Source organism: Pseudopipra pipra, chromosome Z, assembly GCF_036250125.1.
Source record: "Pseudopipra pipra isolate bDixPip1 chromosome Z, bDixPip1.hap1, whole genome shotgun sequence".
NCBI lineage: Eukaryota > Metazoa > Chordata > Aves > Passeriformes > Pipridae > Pseudopipra > Pseudopipra pipra.
Window position 1 is genome coordinate 14529735 of NC_087581.1, and position 11603 is coordinate 14541337.

The following is an 11603-nucleotide window of genomic DNA, read 5'->3' on the forward strand; positions in this document are numbered from 1 at the left end:
ATGTTCGGCGACACAAAGGGATGGATCAGTATATTCAAATGTTGCCAGCCAAGACTAAGGCATCTTCTGAGGAGAAATTCATGCTCTGAAGACATGCACTTCCCTTCCAGAGACAGCCCTCATCTGGCAGATTTCTACAAGAATCACATGATGACCCACTGGTCTGCAGCATTTGCTCCTGGGAACATCTCTCTGCACCAGAGCCGCGAATGTGACACACCTGGTAGAGCCACAAAGGGGTGGGATTACCCTCCCCTACAGACGAGGCAGAGAAACGCTTGGACTCGTTTCAGAAAGCTGTATATTTCCTCGTATATTTATCTGGAGCTGCCTATCATCCCACTCAATGACCTCCCCAGAAGACAAAGTAGCCTTCACCCAGCAGTGTAGTCCTGCATGTATGGATACTGGGACATGTGCAGAGCCACATCTTTCCCTAACACACACTGTGACACAGCTGGGATTCATCCCCTGGCCTGGAAATTTGGAAACACTTCTGGGTCGCTCCAGATATAGCCTGAGGCAGCTACCTTAGAACACAATGATCTGCCCTAGCAGAAAGGGTAGCCCTACAGAGGGAGACAGAACACAGAGTTTGGAGTATGGACTTAAATTTCAGCAAGATACATTTTACCTCTAATTATGCACAACATCCCTCCTAGAGGCATTTCCATTTCGCTTTGAGATGCCAGCTGAAGAACCCAAAGTTACACAAGATCGATACATCATTGTTCCAGAACAAAGCAGTACTTGCCTCATGCACAGCTAGGGACACAAAATGACATTTCATTGTTTTTACCAAGGCAGCATACACACATTGTAACACTCAGCTGTGACTCAGTACAACATCTCTTCCATTCATTGTTCCTGGTCACTGTGGGGAAGTACACAATTATTCTCTCTTTTTTTCTGCACCCTCCTTCACAGCTGCATTGCTGATGGGGGAAGGTGCACTTAAGGTCACCCCGGAGAAATCTTCCAGGACACTGCAGCACTAGAGAGGCACTAGGGCAACACAAGAATTGCCCCTGATCGTGGGGTCCTAAGTAGAACTTAACTATTTCTCTTTATCTGAGCACAGCACCAGTATGCAAGCACTTCATTCATAAACCATCCACTAAAAGACAAGCTAAACATTTATTTTTGTGAAATTAATACACTAATTAGTTGCATGGTAATGGCAAACATGAACGTGGAAAAATGAACACCAAAAATGGAAAAGGTCATGTACATATTTCTCTTCTAAAGAGAAAAAGAATTATTTGACAGAGGAAGTGATCTGTGCTCAAGATTCAGTACAATTGCCAGTAAAAACGACATTCAAACAGCAGAGGGCTTCTCTCCAACCTCCAAAACAAAGGAAAACTCGAACTTGCTTAGCTCTGCCTAGATTATCAGGCCCACATGGTTTGTAGGGTGTGTATATGTAAGTTGCTGTCCGGCAGAGGATGGACTCACTTCCACTGAGGAAAGTGCATCAGTAAGTTAATAAGCGCAGTTTAACCACATTTCTGCCTGAAGCTGTATGTTTTATTATGGTTTACTTAATTTAGATATAGTAACTAAGTATTAAAACTGATTGAAATCCCCAAGGAAAAAAAGATCATCACCTGCTTTCCTCATTTTACTTTGTACAACTAGCAGCTGCTGTAGATTTTTACTGCAGACACAATGAAATGGATTATAGAGCTGAGGCTTCAGTAGTCTGTGATATAATGGTCATAGAATGCTTTGGGTTGGAAGGGAACCTTACAGATCATCCAGTTCCAACCCTCCTGCCATGGGCAGAGACATCTTCCACTAGACCAGGTTATTCAGAGCCCCTGGCTCTGAACGCTTCCAGCCACGGGGCATCCACAACTTCTCTGCCTCACCAGGTTCACAGTAAAGAATTTCTTCCTTATATCTAAAATTACCCTCACTTCAGCTTAGGGCCCCTTGTCCTATCACTACATGCCCTTGTGAAAAGTCCCACTCCAACCTTCTTTTAAGCCCCCTTTTGATACTGGAAGGTGCTGTAATTACAGTCTCCCTGGAGCCTTCTCCAAACTGAACAACTCCAGTTCTCAGCCAGTCTTTGTAGGAGAGGTGCTCCAATCCTCTGATCAACTTAGTGGCCCTCCTCTGGATGCGTTCCAACAGGTCCACATCCTTCTTTTGTTGGAGATTCCAGAAATGGATGCAGTAATCCATGTGGTATCTCATCAGAGCAGAGCAGAGGGGCAGAATAACTCCTGTGACCTGCTGACCACCCTGCTTTGGATGCAGCCCAGGACAGTTGGCTTTCTAGGCTGCAAGTGCACGGTGCCAGGTCATATTGAGCCAAGAATCACCTTCAAAATTAATTATGTCTAGACATCATTAAGTAGTTACAGGTTGGCATGCTATTGCTAATGCAAGTTTGTTGCTGGTAGAGTATTAGATCTAACTTTGAATAAAAGTCTGTCCATATTTTTTTTAATGCAATAGACTTGTAGTATCAGCTGCACAGTAAAAATGTTTCTGTGAGATACAGCCACTGGAACATAACCATTACTAAAAAGTTAATAACTCTAGGGCATAGTTTGTATTTTCTTCGTCTGGACCAAAATATTTCATCTACTTCAAGTAGCTTTCATGTTACAAGAATATCAAAATAGCATAAAGCTTGCAAACTGATTCTACAGTCATAAAATTAAACCTGTCTGGACTTTTTTAAGATTAAAAAAAATGCAATTGTCCTGCGGTGACGTCCCATGCAGACAGAGAACACAGACAACCAACGTCAAAACATTAGAGCATTATATATCACAGAGCAGTCTAAATACCTTGCTACCAAGAATTTTAGGGAAGATTGTTTTAAAAACTGCCTCCATGTTAGAATGCGCAAAAGGGTGCTTTCAAAGGATAGTCAAGAATGCTTTAAAACCCTAATTAATACTCATTCATATCACTCAGTCCAAATTAAATTATTCAGATTGAAACATCTATTATAACTGTTTAGAAACACATAGATTTTCTGTAAAAGCAATTCAAAGGTAAATATGCTCATTTGGAAGAGTAACACTTTATTCTTAAAAGAGTACAGTTATTTTTCTGAATTTGCCCAAAAGCATTCCTTGTTTTCTTTCCAAGAATATTCATCCTCATAAATCTCCTGCAAATATAAACAAAGAATGGGCAATATTGTGAGACTCTGCTACATAAAGCCACAAGCCAGGCCAAATAACTCAACAGCCACCCCACTATTATTTACTGATCACAACAGGACTACACAGTACTTGGCTGGCAAGCAGAAAAGAGGGCAGAACCCTTAGAATATACTAACTTAGCTGAACCTCAGGCTGATACTCATTAAATTTAAAAGGGCCCATCTATACTGAAGTTCAACAAAGAAATCTAGAAGATATGATGTAAAAGCTGTAGAGTACACAGCACTCATGTAGTACCTACTGTATCATCATTTTAAGAAGAGTATTTATGTGTAACAGAATGTCAATATTAAAAAAAATATATTACATCAATACACCAAATACAGTAGTATTGGATCTGATGGACAGACTGGACTACCCAGCAGCAGTCCAATCCTATACAGAAAATTCATCAGGGCTCCGAGATTACACCCTGATTACTTGTCTCCTGAAAGAGGTGTCAGAAAAGTAGAGTACTCAAGAGAACATCACTGTTAACCACATGGCAAGTTCTGCCTGGGAGAGAAGGCAGAGGTAATGCTCATTACTTGCATGCAACACTGTGGTTACACAATGAATCTCTTTCTGGACCTGGGCTAATTTCTCCAGTGTCGTGTGCCCATACCAACTCTGGGATCTCTGTTCATCCCTTCGCTGTGTGCTATTGCTTAATGCTTTGTGCTTTCTCAAGGCCACAGGGATGAGGGGAAAAGACAGAAACAAGAAATGCTCCTTTTACTTGCGAACTGCAAAGCTGATTCAAAGTTCTTCCACAAGCCTGTGAGGAACTGAGTTTTGCAACTCGAAAGAGGAGAACTTGGGCCTCTTTCACTTTGACCCCAGGCTGGCTTCAAAACGAAAAGGAGCTGGATGGTAGAGGTACAGAACAGCCTTTCAGATGTTCTACCTGCCATATATGGGCTTGGCTGCATTAGAGGAACCTCACTGCTGCCAGACACTGACAAGCCATGAGGAGCAACTGCCCCCTGGAGCATTTCTTAGATAGCCCAGATGTCTAAGACTAGGATAGGTCTAAATTCAATTTTTGTTTTGTCTGAAAACCCTCTCACACTAAAGCAAATTGTGAGAGGGGGGCTCAAACTTGGAAAGACCCCAAACATACCTTTTTCCATATTGGTACGGATGCTTTTAGGGTATTGATGCAGTACATTACAGCTTCAAGGGATTCTGCTCTGTGTGGAGAGGAGACTGCAATAATTACACTTGCTTCAGTTATTGGAACCACACTAGGGACAGAAGAGGAACAACAGCAGTTTTAGCTAACACTTAACATCAAGAGCACCCAAAAGTTGTGGCCATGTCACGTCAGTGTTCTGGCCACATGCTCTCCTGACTCATTCATACTGAGCAAGTGTCAAACCACGTCCAAAAGATTATACACTTTTTAAAAGAAAGAAAACCACAACCAAAATCAGTACCAGATGTTAAAATTCCACACTTGAGAATAAATAAATCCACCAGACATAGGCTTTTTTCATCCATTCTTTCTTTTTTTTAAATTAAGCCTATGGAGTTAAGAGGGGAAAATTGTTAATTTGCAACAATACATAGGAAACTCACTGAAAGCTGGCTAAATAATAAACAATAACAAGTTAGAACAGTTAGTTCTTATCTGGAAACCTAAAAAATCATCTCAATTTGCACAAGAATTTGTGAAAGAAGAAATTAAGTGCCTCATACTATGCAGATTTTGCAATGAAACTTAATTTTTGGTGAACTCTGATTTTAAATTCTGAAGTTTACTATTCAATGTGTTATTTTCCGAACTTAACAGAAGAAGCACAAGGTTTTGTTTTGCTCCTCACAATAGTAGTATTCCCAAAAGCTGCTTCCCAGCTCTCCCTCTATCGTAGGACTCCTCCAGCAAATAGTTCGCAAGAAGAAATCTCAGCTTAAATGCTTTGAGCTGCCCTCAAGAGAGCCACTCTCTCCGTTGGCTATAGAGGAAATCTAAGGAAACTACCCTTCAGACCTACTATCTTACCCTTTGCAATCACCTCCAATGTTCCTTCGGACTCTGCAAGTCCTACTAATTTCAGTGAGAAACCTGATAAATAGGGAAAGCTCAAGAGAATGTCAGATACTAGCATTCCATGTTTGAACCTAAGGGAAAATGCTTATCCAAGACTCAAAAACAGGAGGTTCTCCTGCAAGCATGTCTGGCAATTACTGTGTCTCTTCACTCCCCATAGCCCAAGCTTGCAGATTTTTTTATAGCATAAATTGACTTAAATCTGACAAGGACCTTCTGCAGCATCTCCATAGAAGAGAGAATAAAAAGAAAGTGCTGAAAACTTCATATCTTTTAGAAATAAAGACAAAACAAACCAACAGCCTCCCCTTCTCCAGAGTGAAATTACAATCCCTTCTCCCCAAAAGTGAAATTACAATCCCTTCTCTCCTTTCAAAACATCAAACCAGCATCAAGGATCCTGCAAGGCTAAATGGGGACTCCTGCAAACACTACCAATACACACTGCATTACAGTTTCTAAATACTCCTGCAGGTCCATGCACCAGACAAGGATTAATATTCCACTTACAGAAGGATGTGGTCTGGACATACATACCCAAGTCTGTGGTGCACTGCAATATGTTTGACTGAAGGCCATTTCTGTCTTACATCTCTGCAGATTTTCTTTATTTCAGTCTCTGCCATTGAAGTATATGCTTCATATTCTAAGTGAATCACTTTTTTCCCTTCAAAATTATTTCTTGTAGTGCCTAAATAAAAATGATTTATCAACCAAATAAAGTGTACTTAAATAATAAATAAATAATAAATAAATAAATAAATTCTGCACACTTACTAAATATATACTCTATATTTATAATATATACTATATACATATTACATAAAAACATATACTGTATTAATACTGAGTAAAACCCAGGATCTCTTGCTATGGTCAAGGTCAGCACTGCGCAAATATAAACAATCTCCCCTAAATATGGCTGCATAAAGAGATTATTTGAACAAGATAAATCTTTACTATAAAAGGAATAATTTAGTTTACACATTATACAAGTCCAGAGTCCATAATGCTCAACGCTGGGACATCTTCTGTGGTAATTGCTAAGGTGCTATTATTATTGCATTTGCCCATGCAATTTTTAAATGCTCAGTATTTAGAAGCCCAGTAGCACTAAAGTTTAAGGACAAAGGGGTTTCAGATGTGTGCCATGTACATTAAGCACAGGATAGAGTATCAGCCTTACCTTTACCAGCTCATGGGTAAAACAGTACTTCACTTTCAACTAAGACCTTAGTTGTGAGACCTCACATACAGGTGTGGGCATGTGTTTGCATAGCCACAATATTCTATTCCCACCTTGAACAAGCTGTGTCCAAGAGGATAGAGAAAACACCTCCCAAGCAGTTCTATACTCCAGAGCTGTCGCTCCATTCAGTCCTAGGATAGCTATACCACCCTGGAAGCTTCTCACCACTTAATCCCAGTGCAACTGTTTAACTGCTGCCATAGTCTTGCTCTAATAATTCAGAACATGTTTTCTAAACATCCTGGGTTCAGACCAGGAATTGATTTATTTGAGAAGCACAAGTCTGGGATGTGGACAATCTACATTCCATTTATTAGACCATTAACACACCCAAATATCCAGCTCATAAATATTAAACTTACCAATGAACAGAGACACTGCCCCACAGTATGGTGAAACGACCAGCTCTGACACTTCATCTACAGAGAGCTTTGCAGACTTGAGCTTGATAAAATCTTTTGGCACATCTTCAGTTTCATCCATATCTCACTAAAAAGGTTGAAACCAAACAGACTCTGTTGTTGTTTCTGAAGATACTAGCATCAGCCAACTGCTTTTTATCTAATTTATGCAAACAACATGCATCATCTATTTCCCTGAGAGACCAGTCTACACATCAAATTCACTTCTCATCAGTCTCACAGAGAGAATATTAACTGCAAATATCGAGCAATGACCTGGTTTTTAATGTATACATATTCCTTTCTGACAGGAAAGTCTGGTACAATGGGACAAAACTATAATTAGTCTGAGGCCATGGTTTAATAATACAATCAACCAGCATGGACCACTGTGTAGTGCTGGTAAATCTTCAGTGATATTGCAGTCCCTCCTACTTTTCTTATCCTGAAATCAAACAGTTTAAAAACAGAGATTTCTGATAAACACAGATTAGATTTCTAATTCTTAAGTTGAATATGCTCTCCAGGACATTCAGGACCTCACAGTATCCATCCGTTTCAGTCACAACAGAGACCAGAGACGCTTTTAACTTTTCTGAGTAGAAACCAGTCATCAGATCACCTAAGAATGAGAACAATGAGAAGTATTTTAAGCAGCAATGGAACAAGCTGCAGTAAACACAAGGACTGGCACTTGAAAGCAGGCAAAGAAATTAAGCTATTCTAAGCACACCTGCTCCTTTAACAGCAAAAAATAAACAAAATTTTTAAGCAGCAGTTATTTTGCTGTATTATCTTTTCTGTTAAAAAGCAGCAGAAGGTTGTTCATTATTATCTTACTTAGGCAAGCAAAGTATCTACTGGTAGCCAGAAACAACAAGGAAGGAGTAACAAGACCTAAAACTCAAATTCAAAACAATGCCCGACCTCTCTGGCAATTGTCTTCCATTTACTGAATACGTGTTAATCATTTACTGGTGCACTGGCTTGTAGTTTCTGGTCAGCATAACTGTACTCTCCAGATGGAAATACACATTAGGCTCTCTCAAAACAGTACTGGGGTGGAAGGAGAGAATAGCAATCACATCTGTGGACCTAAACAAAAAAGGATTGTTTGAACATCATACAGAATTCAGATTATATTAGCACAGGATTATGCTCTATAGCAGAGAAACTAAGCAAGATACCTACCCAACAGAATCTGGGCAGGTTCAGCCTCCACTAATCGGTGGGATGATGGCAACCTCGTCTCCAGGCTGAAGGACCAGGAGCTGATCTCCAAGAAGCACGTATTCCTGCCGAACAGCAAAAACCACTTGATCCTGGATGACAGCAAGCCTGAGGGGGATTGGCAGAAGAACAAATAGAGTGTTTACATTTAACCACGGATTTCATTAAACAACCAACTGGTGCACAGTCTAGGGCAACTGAGGTAAAAACCACTGAGACTTATGCAACTTTGCTTCCTAGACACTGTCAAAAATACAACAAACACCCATCTCCTACTCTTTGGTTTTCTTGTAGTGGCTAAGGAGAAACAAACTCAGTATAATTTTCAAAAGTCAGGAATTCCATTTGTCATAGGCCTGTATTGGAATGAACCAGTGTATATCAGACCCACTGCAGCAGCTTATAATAAAGAAGTAACTCAAGAGGTAGCAACCATACAATTCGGGATTAGAAGTAAATATTGCCCTGATACAGTCTCGAAGGACTGGAGCAATATTCTTACACACCAAGAAGCATTATGGGTGCTGCTCATGAGATCTCATGAAGATGCAGTGGTCAAAGAGATGCTCTTGTTGTGTGTGCTCAGACTTCATGAAGCTTTGGGTCTTTTGCACTTACAGGTCTGAAATCTGCTATTGGTAAGGAGTGGCTGCAGAAGTAAGAAGGCAGATGTGATGTGTCTTCTGGCAGACCTTCTAAATATTTTTTGATTTCACATCTTTGAGATGTTGCTGTGAAAGTCCACAGCTCTGGATATCATGAGACAAGGAGTCACTTTCATGGCTAAGTGCAATTACACAGCAAGCATGAGGGCAATGGCAGTAAGACACCAGGAAAAAGAATGCCAGCATTTTACGTTATATGGTGCAGGTATGATAACTGTTATTATTTGGACTACAAAATCTGGCACAGCCAGCAGAGCTGTACTGCACAGAAACAAGTAGACACACCAAAAGAGTACAAGTAAAAATCATCTTATTTCCTACCAGCCAGATAGACCAAAGTAGGCAAGGCACAGACTAAGCAAAACACAGTAGCTCTGACTCAGAGGGCAAACTGAAGAAAGAGACTGCATGAAAGTCACTGAAGAACTTGGCATACCCATGAAATTGAAGTGCCCATTAGAAGGATGGGTTCTAATTAGTGTCACAACTAGTGTCACTGGTAAGCAAATTCATTGGGGAAAATGGGTGGAACAGACGAGCACTGTCAAGTATGCTACAGCTGCAGTTTGAATATCCATCAGCAATGTGAATAGAAGTCTGTGGTCAATGCCCTAAAATTATATTTTTTCCATAAAAGCAAGGAACAGAAGGGTTTTTCACGAAGGCCGCTGTGAAGTAACTGCAAATCCAAGATGTACTGCCCCAAGTCATCCCTCATAAAAGGACAAAGTTGACAAACTATGGAACACCAACCAACGGTGCTGCTGATACCTCTGACACAGAGGAACAGGCTGCAAAGTAAAATAAGCACATGCCCTGCACTGTCTCCTCCCCCAAAACACATTTAACCCCAGTTCTCTGTGAGGAAAAGGCCCCTGGTCTAGCATTTTGTTAGAGCTTCTCACCTGGAAACAAAAACCTTTGCTAAATAGTTCATTGTTTTCATAGCCTTTGAGAGTAATCGACTAAAGAAGAGTTGTGCCTTGACATCTAATTCCAGAGTTATTGAAATTCCAGTGCATTCAGTACTAAATCCTGAGGACCTCAACCTGTTAAACCTTACTTTTTTTTTACCCCCTTCTACCCTTTCAAAATGGTGTTGCATCTTTGTCTATCAGACTCATTCTTGTCAGAATTGAGCACCTTTCCTCAGCCCTAACATGAGGCAACTTTTCTGCTGACACCCCTAAGGAGCACCAGTGCTGCAGAAGCTCTTACAGCACAAACACAGAGCTCTCTCAGGACCAGACTCCCTGTGAAATGCAACCAACAGCAGTATCTTCCAAAACAGAGAAGGTTGAAAGTGGCTGAATCTACTTCCTGTGTCAGGCAGGGTTGAGTGGATAGAAGCCTGTGCAGGCTTCAGTTCCCTTCCTGATCTTTCTTCCAGAGTGTGCCATAAGATCAGACCAATGGCTAACTGTACAGTTAAAGATAATTACAGAATCAGTTAGGTTGGAAAAGACCTCTGAGATCATCAAGTCCAACTTTTGACCTAACACCACCATGTCAATTACACCATGGCACTGAGTGCCATGTCCAGTCTTTCCTTAAACACATCCAGGGATGGCAGCCCACTCCAATATCTAATCGCCTCTTTTGTGAATAATTTCTTCCTAATGTCCAACCTAAGTGATTGAAAACACCTGCACACTACCATTTATTTCTTATTTATTGTCCTGGCTGTGCTTGATCCCTCCTTGAGACATCTCACCTTCTCCACAGGTTAATAACATAGTTCAGCTTTCAGCTTACTGCACCACAGCTCTCCTGGACAATGGGCCCCGTGTACCACCCAGGCTCAACTTCTGGGTACATCTACTTTTGGGACCTGGGCTTTCCTTGTATATACATAAAGCTACAGCCTTTCCGACTGTGCGAAACACGAAAAGCTTGGTGCAGGTTACCAGAAGAAGGTAACATCGCTGGTTTTGTACTGTCGAAGTACTGCTACACATTCCAACTAGACTCTAAACGCCGAATTTGTATTTACCAAAAAAAAGGAAAAGAAAAGATATCCAACCAGGGGTTTCGTGCACCTCATTGGTAACTTGCTGGGTACCTGGGGTGGGCCTTGACGATCTCCTCCCAGAGCTGCAGAGAGGTGATCTGCCGTGGCACCGAGAGGGTCTCGCTGCGCAGCCCCGCCAGCTCCGCGCTCCGGGCGAAATACAGCACCGAGACCTGCTCGGGGAACAGACAGGGCTCAGAGCGCGGGGCCTCCCCCTAAAAAAACCACCAACACACGACCCGAACCAGAGCGCCGGGAAAAGCTTTCCCAGGCTCTTCTCGGTGCCGACCTCCTGCCCCGGCCGTCCGGAGAGCGGGGACAGGCGAGGGGCAAGGGAAGGCTGGGGGGCGGTGAGTGCCCGCGGACCCCCTCCGCTCCCCCGCCCAGGCCTCTCCCGTCCGGCGCCGCTGCCCGCCGGGCCGAGGGGCCGCGGGAGCCCCGCCACCCTTCCCGGCTCCGGCCAGGCCGCCGCTCGCCGGGGGCTCCAGCAGGTCGCACCTACCTGGCAGCGCATGGAGCCGCCGTCCCGGGCCCAGCTGCCCTCCGCCGCGAGCCTTCGGCGGCGCCTGCGCCGGGCCCGGCCCGCCCCCTGCGGCCTGTCCGGGAGCGCCAAGGCCCAGCTCCTGTCGGCGAGGCTCGGCTGCGCTCGGCCCGGCTTCGTGGTCGGATCCTGGCCTGCGCGGGAGGCTGGCGGAGATGGGAGACGGGGGCTGGTGAGAGGTCGCGGCTTTGCCCCCAGATTCAGGTTGCGGTTTTGGGGACAGCACTTCACGAGCCGGATTTTCGGATGGACTCGGACCTCCCGCGCGCATCGGGATTCCGAT

The 11603-nt window shown here is 43.0% G+C and overlaps 2 protein-coding genes across 3 annotated transcripts; both read right to left on the reverse strand.

Moving 5' to 3' along the window:
- Nucleotides 1-3027: 3027 nt before the first annotated feature.
- On the reverse strand, nt 3028-8168 carry LOC135406935 (molybdopterin synthase catalytic subunit). Of its 2 annotated transcripts, XM_064641525.1 has the most exons (5): nt 8065-8168; nt 6835-6961; nt 5761-5914; nt 4294-4417; nt 3028-3136 (listed from the first exon to the last, which is right to left on the reverse strand). In XM_064641525.1, exons 2-5 carry the CDS (start codon nt 6953-6955, stop codon nt 3068-3070), a joined length of 468 nt encoding a protein of 155 aa, XP_064497595.1. In that variant the 5' UTR covers nt 6956-6961; nt 8065-8168; the 3' UTR covers nt 3028-3067. The 2 variants fall into 2 exon arrangements, with proteins under 2 accessions (XP_064497595.1, XP_064497596.1); XM_064641526.1 differs by lacking the exon at nt 8065-8168 and having other exon boundaries at nt 6835-6980.
- On the reverse strand, nt 8074-11394 carry LOC135406936 (molybdopterin synthase sulfur carrier subunit-like). Its single transcript, XM_064641527.1, has 3 exons — nt 11282-11394; nt 10831-10952; nt 8074-8211 (listed from the first exon to the last, which is right to left on the reverse strand). The coding sequence occupies exons 1-3, from the start codon at nt 11291-11293 to the stop codon at nt 8085-8087; spliced, it is 261 nt and encodes an 86-aa protein (XP_064497597.1). The 5' UTR covers nt 11294-11394; the 3' UTR covers nt 8074-8084.
- Nucleotides 11395-11603: the final 209 nt, after the last annotated feature.

What these genes read in the sequence shown, in the direction of transcription:
- LOC135406935 (XM_064641525.1), bottom strand. Translation starts at nt 6,955, where the DNA reads ATGGATGAAACTGAAGATGTGCCAAAAGATTTTATCAAGCTCAAGTCT. An exon ending in GCAGTGCACCACAGACTTGG is followed by an intron (nt 4,418 to 5,760) that starts GTATGTATGTCC and finishes TTCTGTCCCTAG; the next exon opens with TGTGGTTCCAATAACTGAAG. An exon ending in CCGTACCAATATGGAAAAAG is followed by an intron (nt 3,137 to 4,293) that starts GTATGTTTGGGG and finishes TTATATTTGCAG; the next exon opens with GAGATTTATGAGGATGAATA.
- LOC135406936 (XM_064641527.1), bottom strand. An exon ending in ATCGTCAAGGCCCACCCCAG is followed by an intron (nt 8,212 to 10,830) that starts GTACCCAGCAAG and finishes AATCCCCCTCAG; the next exon opens with GCTTGCTGTCATCCAGGATC.